The 21,412-nt window shown below is 49.8% G+C and overlaps 1 protein-coding gene across 2 annotated transcripts in view; it reads right to left on the reverse strand.

The window, feature by feature from the left end:
• Positions 1-1,635: 1,635 nt before the first annotated feature.
• Positions 1,636-21,412, reverse strand: part of PMP22 (peripheral myelin protein 22) — a 33,122-nt gene continuing 13,345 nt past the window's right edge. For both annotated transcript variants that reach the window (XM_023243572.2, XM_023243571.2), the window contains exons 4-5: positions 11,074-11,214; positions 1,636-2,685 (exon numbers count right to left, since the gene is read on the reverse strand). In XM_023243572.2, the coding sequence (XP_023099340.1) occupies positions 2,522-2,685; positions 11,074-11,214 (305 nt within the window). In that variant the 3' untranslated portion in view covers positions 1,636-2,521. The remainder of the gene's footprint in view (positions 2,686-11,073; positions 11,215-21,412) is intronic.

Here is a 21,412-nt window from a genome sequence, read left to right on the forward strand (position 1 = left end):
GACAAAAGTGTATGAAGTGCCTAAAGGTGGCTTCATTGTGGCCCTCACTACTTAAAGCATGGTCCGGGGGACCTGGGCATCAGCATCACTTAGGCAGGAACTGGAAATGCAGAATGGAAGTCCTCACCCCAGACCTCCAGAACCAGGATCTGCATTTGATAAGCTTCCCAGGTGATTCATCGGCACACTGAAGTCTGAAAAGACCCGTGGAGTCTTTCAGATCCATCAAGGCAGGTGGGGGCCAACACAGACAGAAGGAATCCAAATCTCTGGGGCGGCCCCCCGCTTGGGAGATTCTCGCGTTGGGCCTGAGATTGACAATCCCTCAGAAGAATCGAGATCTCCTCTCGGTACACCCCCATCGTCACATCTGTGATAATCACTGATGTGCTTTCGAATTACCGATCGCTGTGCTAAGCACGTTACACATTTCATCTTTTTCCTGTCCACCATCCCCTAAACTTGGCCTTGGCATCATCTTTCAGGTGAGGATGTGGGATCCTAGAGTCGTAATAACCTGTCCAGCCTCCTACAGCGGGTAAGGGGCAAAGGGCAGGTTCAAACCTAAGGTGCCTAATCTGTGTGCTCTTCGCTGCCGTATGGCTGTCTGCGTACGCCTCTTCGCGAAACCATCACCCTTTGCGATTAAGAAGTATGCGATCCTTTCTTGATCCCTGGTGCCCAGTTTCACACAGATGCTCAACGAGAACTGGGAAAATATCAAACGCGCCGGGAGCTTGATGTATCGCGAACGCGCAATAACACGTCAACGGGTAAACGTGGCTATGAGCGAGACGCAGCAGCCCAGAAACCTGGAGCTAGACAGCACGGTCAGCCTTTTCCCTCCCTCAGGACCACACACAGAGCGGGAGCTCTGTTGGTGCTAACATCTCACCTGAAAGCCCAGTGTCAAGTCACCAACTTGTCGCCTCTCCACTATTAACACATCTCCCCTCCTGGTACAGGTTACGGTCTGTGCCGCTCACGCCAACATTCCCCGAACGTTAGGTTGACGCAGACGTGACACGTCCCCTGGTCCCCGTGTGGGTCACCAGAGAACAGCGCGAGACAGAGAGAGGGAGCTGAGCTAAATGAACACGCAAGCCCCTTCCGGTCCATGTCCAGTTTCTGTTTCGGCTGCAATTCCTGTTCTTCCTCGGTCAGGAGACATCTGCACGGGCTTACGGAAGGCACACTGTGCTCCCTGTGGCCTGTTAGGGAGCCCAGACCACGGGCTCACCCTTGCTCTCTGCTACGGCTCTAAAGTGCACCCCCCCCCGCACGCGAGGTCCCCACAAAATCCCAAGAGAGATCGTTGAGTTACTCTGATGTTTATTTGAATGCATCTTAGTCCACACTTGGTATAAAATCAGAAAAAGCAAAGCCAAAAAAAAAAAAAAAAAGGAAAAGAAAAGAAAAGAAAAAAAGAAAAAAAAAACAGGTCTGGAGTCTTAGCATCAGAAGGGCACCTTATATACAGGTACAGTCGGTGGCCAACACAAGTCATTGCCAGACAGTCCTTGGAGGCGGAGAACAGTCTAGACCCAGAGGAGTCCTGGGAATGCACGGTCCCAAGGGGTCTAGAGGCTGGTCCCGATGCTCCGACCGTAAGAAAAATGTGGGAGCAGTAAACGCTGTGTTTATTATTTATTTATTATTGTCATAACTGCAGCCTCGCTAGGTACAAAAGCAGTTATAAACCATTTATATGACACAGAATTACTCAGGTGTCCATTCTACTTTATGTCGTAAAACCGTTAATTGAATTTCCAGTGAGTAGTTTAGACGATTAGTGATAATAAGGAATGGTAAATCCATAGCACCATTTCATAGGTTTGCTGTCACCGATTTCTCATCTAGACGTGCGGCTGAGACACTCACGGCCAAGGGCAAGTGTTCCAAAGCCGAGGGCTCCAGTTTGGGGGTTCTGTCCATGGCTTCGCATGGAGGTGCGGGCGGGACCTGTCTCTGTGCGACGCACCGGGTCGCCCACCAGGTAAAAGGGCTTCTGGCCAGTCGGGGCTCCCACCCACGCTTTGGTTTTCTGAATGAGGTGGAGCGAAGGGAGGTATCTACTTTCCAATAAAAGGGAAGGGGCAAGATGGGAAGTATTTTACGTCCGGGCCAAACAAAAAGAACAACAAAACAGAACGAAAGAACAGAGCTCGGTTATACGGTTAGGAGGTAAAAGTTCCTTAGCTACTTCTTTAAGATTCAACACAAGGCTGATGGTCAACATAAAAAGCGAACGATACTATGTACATATATGTAAAAAGTGTTATAAATAGGTTTTATAAACCATAGATATTATATACATCTTCAGTCAACACGAACCCCCCCCTCAACTGCTTTCTGTTTGATTTGGTTTGAGTTTGGGTTTTTTTTTGGCTAGCTCTTTTGTTTGGTTGGTTGCTTTGGGTTGGGTTTTTTTCTTTCTTTCTTTTTTTTTTTTTTTTCTGGTTTCCTTCCTCCCTTCCCCCGATGTACGCTCAGTGCCTCAGACCCAACCGTCTTGGGCACCTCATTCGCGTTTCCGCAAGATCACGTAGATGACGCCGCTGAGAAGGGCCAGAGGGAAGGCCACCCAGGCCAGGATGTAGGCGAAGCCGTAGGAGTAGTCAGAGTTGAGATGCCACTCTGGGTGCCTCACCGTGTAGATGGACGCTGCACTCATCACACACAGACCTGGGGAAAGACAGGGACAGGTAGGGGGAGGGAGGCGGGGAGGGGCCCCCCTGTCCACCTCCCCGATGCAGATTCCACAGGACTCCGGACACCTGCCCACACCATTTCCTCTCGACACACACACACACACACACACACACACACACACATACCAGGAAGAAGGTCACCCAATCTTCCGCAGAGAACGCTGTGCTCAAAGAGCATGTCTGAGGGGCGCCTGGGGGGCTCAGCCAGTTAAGCAATCGATCGACTCTTGATGTCGGCTCAGGTCACAATCTCGCGCGGTTCAGGGGTTCAAGCCCCGAGTCAGGCTCTGCGTTGACGGCGTGGAGCCTGCTTGGGATTCCGTCTCCTTCTTTCTCTGCCCCTCCCCCCTCTCGCTCTCTGTATCTTTCTCAAAATAAATAAATAAGTAAGTAAATAAACTTAAAAAAAAGAAGAAGAAGAAGAAGAGGGGCACTTGGGCGGCTCAGTCGGTTGGACGTCTGACTCCAGCTCAGGTCATGATCTCACAGTTCGTGGGTTCCAGCACCGTGTCGGGCTCTGTGCTGACAGCTCAGAGCCTGGGGCCTGCTTCGGATTCTGTGCCTCCCTCTCTCCCCGCCCCTCCCAAAACGCACACTCTGTCTCTCTCAAAAATAAAGATTTAAAAAATTAAAAGAAGAAGGAGAAGGAGAAGGAGAAAAGCACGTCTGATTCTAGATCTGGCACCAGAGGAAGGGTCTCGAAGATACAGAAACAAGGGAAAGAATCTGCTCCCTGCTTCTGATCGAGGGGACCCAGACCAGCATCTCCAAGGTCGCTTGTCATCTTTTCTGCCCTATTTCCCTTCCTCGGACTGTCGCCAACGCCTCGTCGACAGAAGGATGTGGCCAGCAAGAATTCGACTCACAAGATAAACCCACCTAGCGCTCTCCAGGGAGGGTTGGGCACGGGAGCGCCCGGAGACCCGTAAAGCGCTGTTCAAATGGGTGGTGATGTCCTCTGGACCAGTAAAGCGAAGGGGCACTTGGCCACGATCTGAATTATGCCAGAGCAAGAGTACTGGGGTCCAGGCAGACCCCAGAGCCCCTTGGCGGGACTTCCACTCAGGAGACCAAGCAAGCAATGCCAACGGGCACCGTTAGGCAGACAGAGGATGCAGAGAGAGGATAGGATATGAGTGGGAAGCCGAGAGAGGAATCTATCAAGCTCCATTGCACTCGGTCCCTTCTAACAGTTCCTGGTGCCCTCAAGGTCGGGTCTGAAGCCCCAAGAGTGCAAGATTATCGGGTCCAGAGATAAATCAGGTGGCCCTTCCCCTGCCCACCTCTGCAGCCCTTTGGCGTGGGACTCTTGAAGCAGGCAAGTTCAAGAGCGATGGGCCGCGCCCACAGTGACAGTCAGCATCCCCCTGCAGGGAGGGGTCCCGCGATGCCAGCACCCCGGCCTGGCGCCCCACAAAGCCCGCTCTGTTCCCTCTGTTCCCTCCTGAAAACAGGGTCTTTGAGAGGCTCTGAGTGACTCTATTATAAACCCAGCGTGCTATGTGGGATTCCTGTGGTTCCAAAGCTCCCAATGTCCCAGGCCACCTACATCTAACCTCCCTGCTATTTCGCTGGACACTGTAAACTTTGTTTGAACAAAGCACGTAAGTGGGAATATACTACATTCGCCACCCTGATAAGACCGTCCTTCTCCCAGTCAGAGAAGAAAGCTCCCACTTGAGTGGCCCCTGTTGAGAAGGCCACACAATAGTACCGCAGCTCCCGCGGGATCGGATCCAGGACCCGCGACCTACAGAAAGTTAGGGGGACAGCGCGGATGCCCGGGGTAGAGGGAAAACCAAGGGCCGGCAAACTGCCATTCGAGGGCTCTGCTGGGAATGCGCTTTATTTGCCCTGGCGTCCGCCATCCCCGATTATCTTCCCCAACGGCTCCGTGGCTGACCTCCGAAAGGTGCAAATTCTTGTCTTCAAGAAATACTTGAACGTCAAGAATACTGAAGTTGTCGATACCCAGCTACCTCCTGGGGGCAGGGCTATAGAAAGACAAGTGTGACCCAGGGAACAGAGTGCCAAAAGGCCAGGCCCATGCTCGTCAAGCTGGCAAGGCTTCCGAACGGGGCCCGCGTCTACCCAGCACGGGCAGGAACAAAGCCGCGGTGGCTGTGCAGACCGGCCGTGCCCAGATTTCACCGGCAGAGAGCACACGTTCCGTCGGCGACCACGGGGGACAGGGGGAGGCGGGACACGCAAGTGCGGTGACTCACTAGATGGCCTCGTCTGTAGGGTATCCGCCGAGGAGTATCTCGGGGGTTAAATGACCTTGAGCTTCGCTGCCACGAGCCACCAGCCGAGATGCTCAAAAAGCCAAAGAGCGGATACGCGCTTCGTAATTACTGATGCTTTAGGGTATACGCAACGACAAGGCAGTCTGCGTGTAGTGCCATAGTGGTGCCCTGGAACACGGGGAGTTAATGCCATACGACAGACCTCCCAATGTCACACAGGTGTTCCCATAAATGGGCGGTCCCCATAAACTCGCTTTCTCAATGACCTGTAGGTGGGGGCGTGGTGATGAAGGTCCTCCCCACCCCCCCACCTCGTGGGGAAGGTGAGGGAGGTTGCGGTCACACCAGCAGTGTCCTGCCTTCTCCAAGGACGAGCGGCCTGCGCCCCGGCAGTGACAGGGATGCCCTGGGAGGGGCCCGAGTCTGGGAGGGCAGGCAGCCGTGAGTGGGGGACTCTGACCCTCTCCAGACAACACAGAAGAGCTGGCCACTCAAGAGTTTATCCCCGTCACGGGGCGTCTGGGTGGCTCAGTCAGTAAGTGTCCTTCTCTGGGTTTCGGCTCAGGTCACGATCTCGTGGCTTTGTGGGTTCGAGCCCCGCGGAGAGCTCTGTGCTGACAGCGTGGAGCCTGCTCAAGATTCTCTCTCTCTGCCCCTCCCCTGCTCGTGTGCTCTCTCTCTCTCTCTCTCAAAATAAATAAACTAACTTAAAAGAGAGAGAGAGAGCATGTGGACATCAGTGACCTCTGTGGAAGCTGTTCATTGTAGGGCCCGGAGCAGAAGCCTGAGAGAAGTTGCTAGAAAGCAGCGGTGGGGGGGGAGTTGCCTTGTGGCGATGGCTGGATGAGTGAACACCTGTGAGTCACGTCCTCCCCCCCGCCATCCTGAGGGTGACAAAATGTCGCGGAAGAGGCTAGAGGGTCCACTCCTCATAAAGCGTTGGGCTCTCTGTCGGACCCACACAGAGCCTTCTCTGCATTGCCGGGCCGGTTTCCGCTTTCGGCCCCCAAATGCTGCTTAGAAAATCACCCCCACAGCATTACTGGCTTCTGACCTGGGCACGGCTGGAGTAGCATCTGAAACAGTTCATCCCTCTTTTTTTTTTAATTTATTTGTTTTGGGGGTGGGAGGAAAGAGAGAGAGAGAGAGCACAAGCAGAGGAGGGACAGGGAGAGAGAAAGAATCCCAAGCAGGTTCTGAGCTGTCTGCACAGAGCCCAACGTGGGGCTCGATCCCACGGACCGCGAGATCATGACCCGAGTGGAAATCAAGAGTCGGCCGCTTCACCGACTGAGTCACCCAGGCGCCCCTGGTTTAGTTCATTCCCAAGGGGGGGGGTTTCTAAACGTGGTGTCTGACCACAGCTGCCTTTGAGCCCCTCGGAACAGGGAGGGCATCGTGATTTTATGCTTCCCCAAAATCCTTTCGTTCTAAAGCCCTAGATCTCTTTATCAGTCTGTTTGACGAAACAAACAGAACAAATGGAAACCCTCCCTCGGGAGTCTCCTTTGCCCGGGTTTTCTGTTCCTCTTAATCACAATACATAGTTAGCTATACACACGTGACCCGAGTTCGAGGCAAGGGAACACAACTATCCAGTAATCCAACAAGCGGGTTATTCAGGGCCTTCTATGGAGCCTTCGATGCACGGAGCTCGGTGCAGGGCGTCAAGTAACGAAATCAGTCAAAACGTGGATCTGTCTTTCGGGTCTGTACTTCTGCGAATTTCTTGATGTTCTCCCATCGAGGGCAACCCAGCCCGACAGAGCTAGGGCCAGGGTAAGCGCTGTCTGAGAACAGACGGCTGCAGGTTCTGGAAATAAAAAGGACTCCGAAGTCCAGACACTGATTCAGAACGGCTCTTCCCTAAGAACGGGGTTTGGAACAATCTATGGCTCCTGAGTGGGAAGAGTCATCAGCAGAGAAAGTCCAGTAAGACCAGACGGAGGGATTACAAAGAGCTCGATGGCCACACCAGTGGTTCCTAAGCCCTGATCAAGAGTCACCCAGGGAGCAGCCCCTCCCAAGAGCTCTCCAGGGGCAAAGGCTGAGCACTGGAATTTTCTAAAAGCACCTTCTTTATTCGGGGCACCTGGGCGGCTCAGTCGGTTATGTGCCCGACTCTTGATTTCACCTCAGGTCATGATCTCACACAGTTCATGAGTTCAAGCCCCGCATTGGGCTCCAGGCTGACGGCTCGGAGCCTGGAGCCTGCTTCGGATTCTGCATCTCCCTCTCTCTCTCTCTCTCTGCCCCTCCCCCGATTGTGCTCTTTCTCTGTCTCTCAAAAATAAATAAACGTTAAAAAAATTTAAAAAGATGGGGTGCCTAGGTGGCTCTGTTATTAAAAAAAAAAACCCTGGGGCGCCTGGGTGGCTTAATCAGTTAAGCATCCAACTTCGGCTCAGGTCATGATCTCATGCTTTGCGAGTTCGAGCCCCGTGCCGGGTCCTGTGCTGACGGCTCTGAGCCTGGAGCCTGCTTCAGATTCCGCGTCTCCCTCTCCCTCTGCCCCTCCCCTGCTTGTGCTCTGTCTGTCTCTCTCAAAAATAAACATCAAAAAACATGTTTTTAATATAAAAAAAAGCAATGAACTAGATGAAGACACCTGTTGCTATATCCCCCAAAAGCAGCCAACCTGCGAAGTATGTAATCAAGGGAAGACAGCTCGTAAATGTTAAGACCTGCTAATTACGACACGCAGAAGGGAATCAGGCGGCAGACCAGGCAGACCAATAAGCACACACAGACGTGTAATCTGGAGAAAGGCAGAGACGGCTCCCTACATCGACAGTCAGCCCCGAGAGTCCCCCACACCTTTCATCCGCCTTTCCTGCACCCTCGTGCATGTGATCTACGAAGACCACAGCTGGATCCTTCCAAGGGAAGCGAGGCAGAGGCAGCGCAGAAAGTATTGGGAGACTCAGAAAACATTCCAAGGGCTTCCGCTTAAAACGCCTCAGTGCTTTGCAGAAGCACGGAAATCTTCAAGTGAAGCCTCTTCTCCTTGAAGTTTTCAACCTGAGTGGGAGGACCCTGTAGATCAAGTTCGAACACAACGTTCGGGGGGTGGGGCGGGGAACCTGTGGCTCCCAGACTACCTGCTTTCAGCTCCCGCTAACTGGGGTGAACAGTTCAGAACAGAACATTCCTTAGGGCTGGTAGATTACAACCGCTCCTGTGGCTCAACTTTTCTCATCCAACACCACTTTCTATTCAAACCGGGGCCGCTAGGCTGATGAACTGATAACTGAACGTTGGATCCCATGATAGATAAGAAGCTACATTGGAAGGGGAGAAATGAAGAACAAATCATGTGCTTTTAGACATAGAGGGTTTTTTTTTAATTTCTTTTTTACATTTATTTATTTTTGAGAGACAGAGAGAGAGCGCCAGTGGGGGAGGGGGAGAGAGAGAGGGAGACACAGAATCCGAAGCAGGCTCCAGGCCCTGAGCTGTCAGCACAGAGCCCGACGCGGGGCTCGAACTCACAAACCATGAGATCATGACCAGAGCCGAAGTTGGATGCTTAACTGATTAAGCCACCCAGGCGCCCCAAAAGTTTGGTTTTTTTCTTAAATAGCAGCATTCTAAAAGGCTTGTATCGAGTTCAGAGGCGATTCAAAACAGAGAAGTGAGGGTGCATGAGGAACTATATTTTGGAAAAAGTGGAGTGTCCGCCCTGCATTTTCCGTTCGGTAGCAATTCGGGCGGATTCCGTCGTCTCTAACCATAAGGAGGTTGCTAACTATATCGAGTCCGCGTGGTATCGGAGGAAGTGTGGGCTTCTGGTTGTTCCTGCTTGAGCTGGGTGACCTTGGCTATTCATTATCCTCTCCTGATCTCAGTTTATCAGTAAAATAACACCCTTGTATAGGTCTCATATATATATACACACACATATACACACACACACACATATATATGCATATATATATGCACACACACATATATGTATATATATACACACACATATACACACACACACATATATATATGCATATACACACACATATATATGCATATATATGCATATATATGTGTGTGTATATGCATATATATGTGTGTGTATATATATGCATATATATGCATATATATGTGTGTGTATATGCATATATATGTGTGTGTATATATATGCATATATATACATATATGTATATATATGCATATATATGCATATATATGTGTGTGTATATGCATATATATATGTGTGTGTGTGTATATGTGTGTGTATATATATACATATATGTGTGTGTGCATATATATATGCATATATATGTGTGTGTGTGTGTATATGTGTGTGTATATATATATTTTATGAAAGTTCTGGTTCCTAAGTCTGTATTATTCTCTCTTGAGGACAGATCCACTGATGCAACAGCTATGATCATCAGTCGACTTGATATCGAACTGTAAATGGTAAGCCAAAAAAAAGAAATCCCCAGACTATGTTCCAGTTTTGTGTATTACTTTCAGAAACGGGAACGACTAATTGATAACTCTTCTTCTAACACACCTAGGAATGATACCATACCGCATAATTAGTAACTCAATAAAACCAGCACCACTCTAGGAGCTTGGCTTGCTTGGTCTAACTAAACCTATGCAAGCAGCAAAGCCCTATCTGGTTTTCACATCCTAAAACTGCACGTACCGGAATGCCGTATTTAAGTATTTCATGAGAAGTAGCTGTCCGATTTCCCTCCTTTTTCCAGGGAAGGTGGGGGGGGGGGGTACTCTCTGGCTTCTAGAAAAGATCATCAACATCTAACCTCAGCCCGTGTCTTACCGTACGGCCGTGGGTAAGCCGTTACATCTGCACTCACCAAAGACGTGAGGGCTGTTATCAACCCTCCAATGACTGCCGCTGAGCACAGGGTGGTGATTCAGCACCACGGACATTCTGACAACCAACCAAAAGAAGAGAGGACAGCCTAGCCCTCCGCCTACTCAGCCAGCCGGCATCTAGAACATCTCACAGTACATAGATGCTCTCTGGTGCACCGGGAGCGTGTGACTTGTTAACACGGATTATAGGATCCACGACCGCATCTCTTAATTTCTCTCCAGTGCCTTCTGACTCAGTCAACTGGCAGTCAATAGACAGGAAGAGAAGAGTCAGTGAAGGAAGACACTGGCCAGAATCTAGAGACAAAGTCGGGAGCTGTCACCCTCTATAAGAGAAGCTTCTCGGACTCTGCACATCGTACATACGGATAACCTATCCGGTGGGGGAACTGGAAGGTGGTTTAAGGAGGAGAGGAATAGGGTGGCTCAGACGGTAAGCGTCCGACGTCAGCTCGGGTCGTGATCTCACGGTTCATGAGTTCGAGCCCCGCGTCGGGCTCTGTGCTGACAGCTGAGAGCCTGGAGCCTGCTTCCGATTCTGTGTCTCCCTCTCTCTCTGTTCCTCCCCCACTCGCGCGCTGTCTCCCTCTCAAAAGTAAATACACGTTAGAAAATTTTTTTAAAAAAAGGAGGAGAGGAACGAGACCTCTCGGGTGTTGTCACGGCCCCATGTTAGGAAATGATGCCGTGTGGGGGGTGCCAAAGTAAAGACACTTAAGAAGGACAACAGTAAGCCAAAGCCCAGTGGAGCCCTGGAGCTGGGGTAAAGGAGAGGAAGAATGTGCCGTGGCTTCACCACTGCTTGGAGGTGGGAGACACGTATCCGAAAACAACCTCAGCCGCCCACTGGGGCCACTTTCCATGCTGAAGCAAGGACGGTTCCTTGGGGCTTCGCGCAACGTGCAGGGATACAACCCTCAAGCGTGGCCTTTGCTCTACTTCTGTCCTTATTAACATTCACCTCCGATGATGTGTCCAGACCGTGGCTCCGTCCCCGATATTAGGTCTGGCTGGGTTACGGACCTTCGTTCTCGAGTCCCTAAGTCCTATTTCCCATCTACCCTGTCCCATGGGGAGGTAGAGAGTTCTCAAATTCTAAGGTGCATGCGTAGGTACACACACACACACACACACACACACACACGCACACATGCACCCCTGTGCTTTATAAAAACCACCCAATGTGCAGACTCACAAACATCAGTCACTCCCCAGCCTTGGAGACCCAGGAACAGCTTCCCCCGTGGAGCTTGTCATCCCCAACTCACCGGCAAGGATCTGGAAGACTCCGGTGATGTAAAACCGGCCCCCTTTGGTGAGAGTGAAGAGCTGGCAGAAGAACAGGAACAGGGACAGAACGCTGAAGATGATCGACAGGATCATGGTGGCCTGGACAGACTGCAGCCATTCTGGAAGGGGAGAGGCACCGGGGTTAGGAGAAGTCAGCCTGAACTCAGACGATCCACTTTTGGGACACCTGCTTGCTTGTGGCCGTTTTAAGAAAGGGCCGCAAGAAAATACTAGCGTCCCGGAACGAGGAGCTAAACTCCAGTTAAAATCTACTGAACGCCTTCCCAGTCTTTTCGCCAAGGGTCTGAGCCCCGCCCACTGCCTCTGAGCCCCGCCCACCGTCAGCTCTCTTCTTGCCCTCAGGGGCTTGCCGATTGGAACCCCTGTCTTCCAAGCACAGTTCAAAACCACCGTCCAAAATATCAGCAACCCCCACCCCCCCCCACCACCACCGCAAGGAGACGTGGAGATCGTGGGGTTGGCTGGGAAGAACAAACAGTGCTGGTCAGAGCCAAAGCCAATTCTGCAGGAAACTGAAAGAAAATGCTGATGGAGAAGACCCTGCAGCGAAAACCCATTTGCTCAGCCGAGCTGGATCTTGGCCGATCTCGACCCTACTCATGAACCTCAGCGCAGAGCAGCCCGTGCTCCGACAGGTCACCGGGTGGGACGCTGGATGACAGTTCCGCATCTTTGTTGAATGCCTGACCCGCCCCCCCTCCCCCAAGCCTCGGATCAATTCTCCAAGCTTCCGACTAAACTTCAGGCGGAAAAGAGAATTCTGTCGTTCACCATCTATGGTAAAATAGTGCCATTTCCGGAAGGAAGGGAGAGGAGACGGCCTGGGTTCAGCCTACGGTGTCCTACTCGAAGACCCGCATTTGGCATTGCCCGCCTGTCACCCGCGTCCCTTCTTCCAAGTGCCAAAGAAATCACCGGGGTGGGTGCTCCTCTACACGAGGCAAAGCAACTGGAGAAGCCACAGGGCCTTATCTTCTCCGCTCAGTAACTGGCTACTTCGTAAAGGCTGAGAAAAACACACACTGGTGCTTAACGCGGTACTCAACGCTACGAAAGCTGCATGATTTATAGTCAGTCACTGAATGAGATGAACCTGGTTTGAGTTACCAAGAGATCATGGCAGAATCTTAAGGGTATTGGCTGGGTTAACTGTCACCAGAGTTTCAGCATAAGACTTTTCCAGACACGGTTGGAAGAAGTGTCGGATCCGGATCAACTAATCCAGCTCCTTCGTACGGAAAGAGATTTCCGGAGATGTTTGGATGGGCCCAACAGGGCACGATCAAACCTGAGAGGCCCTGGATTCCAGTCTAGCATCCTTTTCACCGTGACAGAACATAGGCTTCTTTTGTGTTTTCAGTCTCTGTGTCAACTCAGGTAAGAAAAAGATGTCCCGGGTTGGGTGCCATCTTTCTCCAGCATATTTAGTCCCTCTAGGTGAGCCTGCCATGAAGTTAATGTTGCCGGAATACTGTCTTTTTGAGAGTAAACCAATTATCCGGGACTCTGGTAGGTGAGTCTGGAAACACAAAGATACGTGAGACCCAAATCCAGAACTGAAAACAGTGATTCAGTTTTGCTGGGAAACGTTCTTCAGTTTCCCTCCCAGGGAGCATGGCTGATGCGAACAGTACTCTGGATTTCCTCCCCCAGTTCTGAAATCTTTACCCCCCACTAACCCCTAACAACAGACCTCACACTTCGAGAAGACCTCAAATCTTTGACATTAAATCTACACGAAGAGGAAAGATCCCTTAGAATTAAAAAGGGAACTTAAAGCCTTCTTGAGAACTTCTTTTACCAATAATTTGAGCGTTAGCCCCAACCCCACTACCATGGGGGGCTTCTGCCGTACGTGGTCAAATCAGATCAGAATCCAGGGGTCAAGGAAGGTGTTACTCGATGAGCATTTGTTGAACATCTATTGCTGCGAGCCCAGCTCTCAGGTTGGCTCTGGGAGATACAGAGTTGAAGAAGAAGCTTTTCAATCATAAGTACAAGAAATAAATGACATACATGAAGATAGTCCAGTCAAATCACCGATCACAATACACGTGAATGGGTTCGAGTCCCTCGTTGACACAGAATTTCACCTTGAATTACAGTAATTCCTGTCTATAGTCTGAGACAAGAGATACGTCTCAAACAAACAATGGTTGAAAAATCAAAAGATATTTAAAAGAGGCTCCAGGCAAATATTAACAAAAAGAAAGCAATTATAGGGGCGCCTGGGTGGCGCAGTCGGTTAAGCGTCCGACTTCAGCCAGGTCACAATCTCGCGGTCCGTGAGTTCGAGCCCCGCGTCGGGCTCTGGGCTGATGGTTCAGAGCCTGGAGCCTGTTTCCAATTCTGTGTCTCCCTCTCTCTCTGCCCCTCCCTCATTCATTCTCTGTCTCTCTCTGTCCCAAAAATAAATAAACGAAAAAAAAAAATTTTTTTTAATAAAAAAAAAATAAAAAAAAAAGAAAGCAATTATAGTAATCATAGCAGCAGAAAAAAAAAACAGAATTTAAATTGAAAAAGATGAGGGGTGCCTGGGTATCTCAGTTGAAGCGTCCGGCTCTTGATTTCTGCTCAGGTCATGATCTCACAGTTCACGAGTTCAAGCCCTACATCGGGCTCCACACACTGACAGTACGGAACCTGCTTGGGATTCTCTTTCTCCCCGACTCTCTCTGTCCCTTCCCCGCTTGTGCAGGCACACACGGCGTTCTCTCTCTCTCAAATAAATAAACTTTAATAAATAAGTAAGTTGAAAAAGATGAAAGGGGCCAAAGAGAGATACTTCCTAGTGAAGAAATATCCAGTTTACCATAAGGAAATGGCAGTCATAAACCTTTATGCATATGATAACACATCCTGGAAAATGTATAAAGCAAAAGATAATTGGAATACGAGAAGATATTGACAAAGTCACAATCACGGTGAAAGACTTTGGCACACTTCTCTCAGAATAGATAAATCAACTAGCAAAAAACAAAAACGAAAACACAGAAGCAGAGAGATTATTCATAACAGGGCTAACAAATTCAACTTAGTAGATATATAGGAAATTTGCATCCAGATAACAAAGACCGTGAATTATTTTCAAACGCACGAGGAACAGTCTTACACACTCCGTATCAGGCATAAAAAAATCTCAATAAATTTCAAAGGAAGCAGAAGTCATACCGGCACAACTTGAGGCAAACACAAAGTAGAAATTAAAAACAAACTGGCCAAGATAACGTTGGAAATTTAAAAAATGGTATCTGGACAGAGAAATCGAGACAAAAACCAAAACTTTCTTCAGCAGGGATTGCTGCTGTACCACGTGACGAATCCATAGGTGGGTGGCCCAAGCAATACTTAGCATTTAATGGACACCCTTAGAACAATTACTAAACGATAAAAAATAATGGCAAAGAATGAACTTTCAACTCAAGAAATTAGAAAAGGAATAATGAATCCAGAAGCAATGGGCTCATTACTGAGAAGGGCAGAGATTAGTAGAATTTAAAAATGACAAAAATACAATTGACTAAAGAATCATGTTCTTTGGGGAATCCAAAGAACATGGGGAATCCATGTTCTATTGGAATCAATAAGGCAGACAAATTTTACTAAATCACACAGAAGACGTGCTGAAGACACAGAAACACATTATGTCCCCAGACAGAAACACTCCAAGTCATAAAGATGCCGCTTTTCCCCAAAGCAATCTACAAGTTCAATATTATCCTAAATAATATCCCAGCCAGAACATGACACGTGCTTTAACAACTTACCTAAAGGACAATAAAGCAACAAGAGCCAAAACATGTTGAACCAAACCCAAAAACAACAGGAAAAAACAAAACGAGACAAACAAAAACAATGAGGCAGAACATCACCTACCAGATATCAAACATATATTATATATATATGTATATACAACATATATACATGTAATATTATATATGTATACATAGTATGATTATAACCATGAATTATATAATATATATTTTTATGTTACTATATTTATATTAGATTATACTATATAGCTTATGCTACAAGCTTATATTATACTTATATTATAAAGTTTTAGCAGCTCAAACAATGTGGTATTAGCCATGAAAGAAAAATAAAACAACAGGACAGAATTAAGACTTTGAGAGTACACCTGTGAATTTAGTACATAATAAACACAACATACAACTCAGTAGGGAAAGGATACAACAGATACCAAGCAGTGTTGGCCATCCATTTGTCAAAACACCCAAGTAGATCTCTAGCTCACAGCATCCACAAAATTCAATTGCAGAGGCATCAAAAGGCTCAGTGTAGAATTATAAAGCCACGGAGACACGCGATTCACAAAAGAGAAATACGAACAGCCAATAAACATATTTGATGGTGCTCAACTTCATTAGCAACCAGGAAAACACAAGTGAAATCCAGAAGGGATGGGATGCCAATGTTTACCTATCACACTGGCTGAAATCAAGACGATTGGTCATGTCAACAGAGTGCATGTATGAGAGAGACGTCTGTATACCGTTCAGAGGGATGATAATATAATAATTGTTCTGTGCCCAGCAATTGGGCAGAATCCATTTGAATTTTTAAATGTCAGGGTGCCTGGGTGGCTCAGTCGGTTGAGCGTCCGACTCTTGATTTTGGCTCAGGTCATGATCTCACTGTTTGTGGGACTGAGCCCTGCATTGGGCTCTGTGCTGATAATGTGGACAGAGCCTGCTTGGGATTTTCTCTCTCCCCCTCTGTATGCCCCTCCCTGACGCGTGCCCTCTCTCTCTCTCTCTCAAAGTAAATAAACATTTAAAAAAATAATAAAAAAATAAAACTTTAAATGCCAATACCACGACCCCACGGTTTAATCACTACACCCCGGATAAACATTTAAACAGAGGCTCCAAGAGAAATGAATAAGGATGCTCACTGTGGTACCACTCTTTGGAGTGGAAATAAATTAAGGTAAATCCTTGCAATGGAATGTTTTGCAACAGTTAAAAAATCATGAGGTAGAAAATGAATAACCACTGAAAAGCCCTCAAGACAACGAAAAGACTCCGGTATATACACGACGTGATGTCATTGTGTAAATACACACCAAAACACCATATATGTGTAAATGCGCACGCACATGCGTGAATGTGTGTGTGTGTGTGTGTTCATTGAAAACAGAGCCAAGGACGTGCCAGATTGATATCAATGATTGCCCCCAGGAACTAGAGCTGGAATGGAGAAGAGTCTGGTCTTCTGTCAAGGTCTGTACCGTTTTGGGGGCGCCCGGGTGGTTCAGTAGGTTAGACGTCCGACTTCAGCTCAGGTCACGATCTCACGGTTCGTGAGTTCAAGCCCCGTGTCGGGCTCGGAGCTGTAGAATTAGCTCAGAATCTGTCAGCAGGTAGCCCACTTCGTATCTTCTGTACCCTTCTCTCTCTGTCCCTCCCCCACTCGTGCTCTGTCTCTTTCTCTCGCTCTCTCAAAAATAAATAACCATTAAATCTATTTTTTAAATGATCTCTATCAGTTGGTTTATTTTTAACACGAGAGAATACTCTCATGTCATCTTTGAATAAACTGAAACTAATTTAAAAGATCAGAAGGTAAAGAAAACCTCGCAGGCCCCAATAAGTGAGGATTCCGAAACTCAAAGAATGGCTGGAATCTGGACAGGACCGGTTTTCCACCTGCAAAGAGTAAAGGGACTTCACCTTTCTTCAAATGCCATCAAATTAGAAGCCACATGTTGACAGACGGGAAAAAACAGCGCTGAGCCAGGAGGGAGAAGCTTGCGTTCCAGCCCCAAACAGGCCGGCTGAAGGTTCGAGAGCCCTGTCAGTATCGTTCCAAAGGAAGCCGACGATGTCCTGAGGGGATTCTGAAGTTCACAGGACACTGGTCCAGAGCCAGAGTCCTTCATCTGGACTGGACTAGACCCACGGCGGACAGTAATGGAGAGCAGGTATCTATGCATGGCAGGTGTTCGATCCTCTATGAGGATATATGAAGCCTGACCACCCAGCGGTCATTCAGTCCAGTTACAGAGGCCCGGGGACGGCTCTGTCACCCGCTTCTGCTGACCGCCCCCTTCCCTACCACTTGCCATGTTTGGGGCTCTGAGTTTCTCTTCTCTAACATGACGTACAATCTCGTAGAGCGGTCGCAAGGATCAAACAAGCTGATATAAAAGGTCTGTCAAAGGACGATACAAATAACCCGATTTAAAAAGCCGATGTTGGGGCGCCTGAGTGGCTCAGTCAGTTAAGCGTCTGACTCTTGATCTCCGCTCAGGTCATGAGCTCATGGTTTATGAGTTCAAGCCCCATGTCGGGCTTTGTGCTGGCAGCACAGAACCTGCTTAGAATTCTCTCTCCCTCTGTTTCTGCCCCTACCCTACTCATGCTCTCTCTGCCCCTACCTTACTCATGCTGTCTCTGGCTCCTACTCTACTCACACTCTCTCTGCCCCTACTCTACTCATGCTCTCTCTGCCCCCTCCCCTACTCATGCTCTCTCTGTCCCCACCCTACTCATGCTGTCACTGCCCCCTACTCTGCTCATGCTCTCTCTGCCCCTACCCTACTCATGCTCTCTCTGGCCCCTCCCCCACTCATGCTCTCTCTGGCCCCTCCCCTACTCATGCTCTCTCTGTCCCCACCCTACTCATGCTCACTGCCCCCTACTCTACTCACGCTCTCTCTGCCCCTACCCTACTCATGCTCTCTCTGCCCCTACCCTACTCATGCTCTCTCTGTCCCCACCCTACTCATGCTGTCACTGCCCCCTACTCTGCTCACGCTCTCTCTGCCCCTACCCTACTCATGCTGTCTCTGGCCCCTCCCCTACTCATGCTCTCTCTGGCCCCTCCCCTACTCATGCTCTCTCTGTCCCCACCCTACTCATGCTGTCACTGCCCCCTACTCTACTCACACTCTCTCTGCCCCTACCCTACTCATGCTCTCTCTGCCCCTACCCTACTCATGCTGCCTCTGGCCCCTCCCCTACTCATGCTGTCTCTGGTCCCTCCCCAACTCATGCTCTCTCTGGCCCCTCCCCTACTCATGCTCTCTCTGCCCCTACCCTACTCATGCTGTCTCTGGCCCCTACTCTACTCACACTCTCTCTGCCCCTACCCCACTCATGCTGTCTCTGGCCCCTACTCTACTCACACTCTCTCTGCCCCTACCCTACTCATGCTCTCTCTGACCCCTCCCCTACTCATGCTCTCTCTGCCCCTACCCTACTCATGCTGTCTCTGGCCCCTACCCAACTCATGCTCTCTCTCGCTCTCTCTCAAAATAAATATATAAACTTAAAAAAAAAAAAAGCTGACGTTAAAGATCAGGGTAAGTAAGCATTTACAGACTGTTCCAGGGTGCTGGGGGTACCTCCATCTGGGTGACTCCAGTCACGATAAGGGGGGGACCACAGGGCTCACACCAGCCATTTTATTAGGGGACCAACCAGAACTCCAAAGTATCCTGGAACGACATCGACATCACTCCAGAATATCTCACTTTCAGCTCAGAGTTCCACAGACTCTTTGTAAAGAGTCAGACGGTCAATATTGTTGGCTTTGCAGGTCACACGTACGATCTCGGCAGCAACCATCGGGCTCTGCCATCTCAGCACCAAATCGGTCTTGGCCAATGTGTACGTTTCATCCGACGAGGCCTTACGTACAAAATCAGGGAGCAGTGGGCCAGGTCCGGCCCGCAGCGTCTACGCGGCCAAGCTCTGCTATCGCAAAGCCAATCAGACGTACAGGAAATCATGCTTAGGGTGGAGGGACGTCTGGTATAAGGCACAGAGCTATCGATGACAGATCGATGTCAGACAGAAAGCCTGATTTCTACGGAGCACGCCTAACGTCAGGCCAACAGGCCAAGTGACAGATCCGCACCCCCATCCCGGCCCCAGCGCGGGGACACGCTGTCTCTCAAACTGCAAGCTGAGCCCACGTTGGGCACCCACGGTCTTCCTCACTCGGTGGCTGGCCCCCAAGTGGATACCCGGTAAATCCTGGCAGAACTCCGGCGACAGCGTTTGGGGCAGAGCACAGGGATTTAAAGCCCTAAAAACTCTTTGGAGACCTTGTTCTAATGAGAGTGCCGCGTCCAAGAGCTTTTGGACAGGTTGCGGATGTGGGCCGCGGAGGCAGGCCGACCCAGCGTCCCCGGCAGAGAAGGGCAAGCTTGAGTTACTCCGCGATCAAAGCTCGCTTCAAGGTCAGATTCCTGCTGCCGGGGCAGCTAAGCAATGAAGGAAATACATCTGCCCCCGCAGCTGTATTCTTAGCCGGGGCCTGGAGTCCAGTGAGTTACGGGCTCAGAAAGGATGAGGCGCTTTTCAAAGCACCAGATCATCTGGGCCTTTCTGCGGCTTTCATTACCGGCACAGAGTCAGTCCCCTGCCCCTCTCGTCCCCTGCCCCCCCCCCGGGTCCCTCTCTGAGCGAGGCACAAACGCTTTCTGTTTCCATCGAGAGAACAAGTTTTCTTGGAAGGGAGAGGACAGACAGCTGAGGGAAAGTCAGAGCACACACCGGGGAGGCCGTGAAAGAAACAAAGCCTCCGAGGAAGAAGCCACCAGAGGGGCTAAATCCCAAATGCAAGAGATGTGACAGGCACGTGCACACCTGGGCATAAGGCTGGGCTGTTTGCAACAGCACGTGACCAACAAGGCCGGGCTCTGCGCCCTCAGACCGCCCCGCCCACGGCCACCACACAAATTGCCATTTTCCTCATTTGTCACTAAGAATGCCATTCCAGGAAGAGCTGACACGCCGAGGGGCCTCTATCCTGAACAACGTGGCCTTTGCCCTTAAGGCTTCACCCACCCGCTGGAGCACCTGCACGGCCCCCCCCGCGTGGGTCTACACCCTGGCAGGCGGGGGGGTGGGAGGGGGGGTCTACACCCACACAAGAGGAGACAGAACCGCCCAATACGGAATCGTGGGGGCCTGTTGATTAGAGCAAACTAGCGAACACGCCCATGTCAAGCAGGTGGAAAGAAACTTCGGGTCAAGGTGTTCCTGCTTAAGCCTCATTAACTGGAACCTACCCCTACTCATGCTCTCTCTGCCCCTACCCTACTCATGCTCTCTTGGCCCCTCCCCTACTCATGCTGTCTCTGGCAGAGAGACAGAGGGGCAGTGAGGAACCACTCAAACTGGGGTCTGAGACCACAGTTTCATTCTGCTAACGAGACCTTGGGCTCCAAAAGGGAATGTAATACGGCACAGAGGATACCAGCAAACACTTAAGGCGGCTTAGGTTTCCTTTGGAAAATGCTCCGGCTGGAAAAGTCTGGAAACTGCCGGATCAGGTGAGGCTGGGCTGTGTCCCTCGAAGAATTATTGTGCTCTCTCTCCCTCTCTCTCCTTCTGCCTCTCCCCCTCTCTCAAAATAAATAAATAAATATTAAAAGGAAAAAAAAAGAGAATTGTTGTGGGACCACTTTCCCACCGGTTGACTTAAAAAAACAGAAACAAGGGACGGGTTCCACGGTCAAGTACGTTAATCTCCCCCCTCGGATGTTAATTACAACCTACAACGAAACGTTAAAGGCTAAGAGAATTCTTGCCATCAAAGAAGCAGCCCTCAGCTTTTAGGGTTTCTCTGATTTTTCCAATGGACTTATCAGAATTTTTTTTTTTTTTTTAGAGCGGACCACTTGGAAATGTTGGGTTTGGCCAGAGAAAATGGCAGCAGGGGGACAGAAAGGCATTGTGCGCGAGCTGTAGTCTCCGATTAGCCAGGAGTGTGTAAGGGGTGAGGGGGATGCCCGGGTTGTTTGCAGGCTCTTTGGGTCTGAAAGGCTTTCTCTGCAAAATAATAGCCAGAAGCCCCCTCTCCTTTTGATTCCTAAAGCCTTTTCGAAAAGGCCAAGCATCGTGGCGGTCAAGAGCTAGAACAGAGCCCCTACCCCATCAATCGCGGTAATGGCCCTCCATCACCTAGCACGACGTCCTTCTCTCCCCTGCACGCCTACTGAAACTCTCCCCAACGTCCCAGGCCCAGCTCAAAGGTCACCTCCACTCTGGACACCCCCCCCACCATGTCACAAGTATACCCGGAACGTGAAGACGCTCTGGGACACGACGTGGTAGCTGCCTTTCCATGCTCACTCTATTCGGCACCCAGGGCACCTGCCCCAGATTCCCAGTTGGTCAGAGGCAGGCCCGGTGCAGACAAAAGGCAAGATGCCCAGGCTACTGGGTTTTCAACTTGGACACACACGGGGAGGGGTGCGGAGAGGGTCAATGGCGTTTGAACTCTCGCGCGCGATTTAAATGACCCTACGGCCTTTCT

Source organism: Felis catus, chromosome E1, assembly GCF_018350175.1.
Source record: "Felis catus isolate Fca126 chromosome E1, F.catus_Fca126_mat1.0, whole genome shotgun sequence".
NCBI lineage: Eukaryota > Metazoa > Chordata > Mammalia > Carnivora > Felidae > Felis > Felis catus.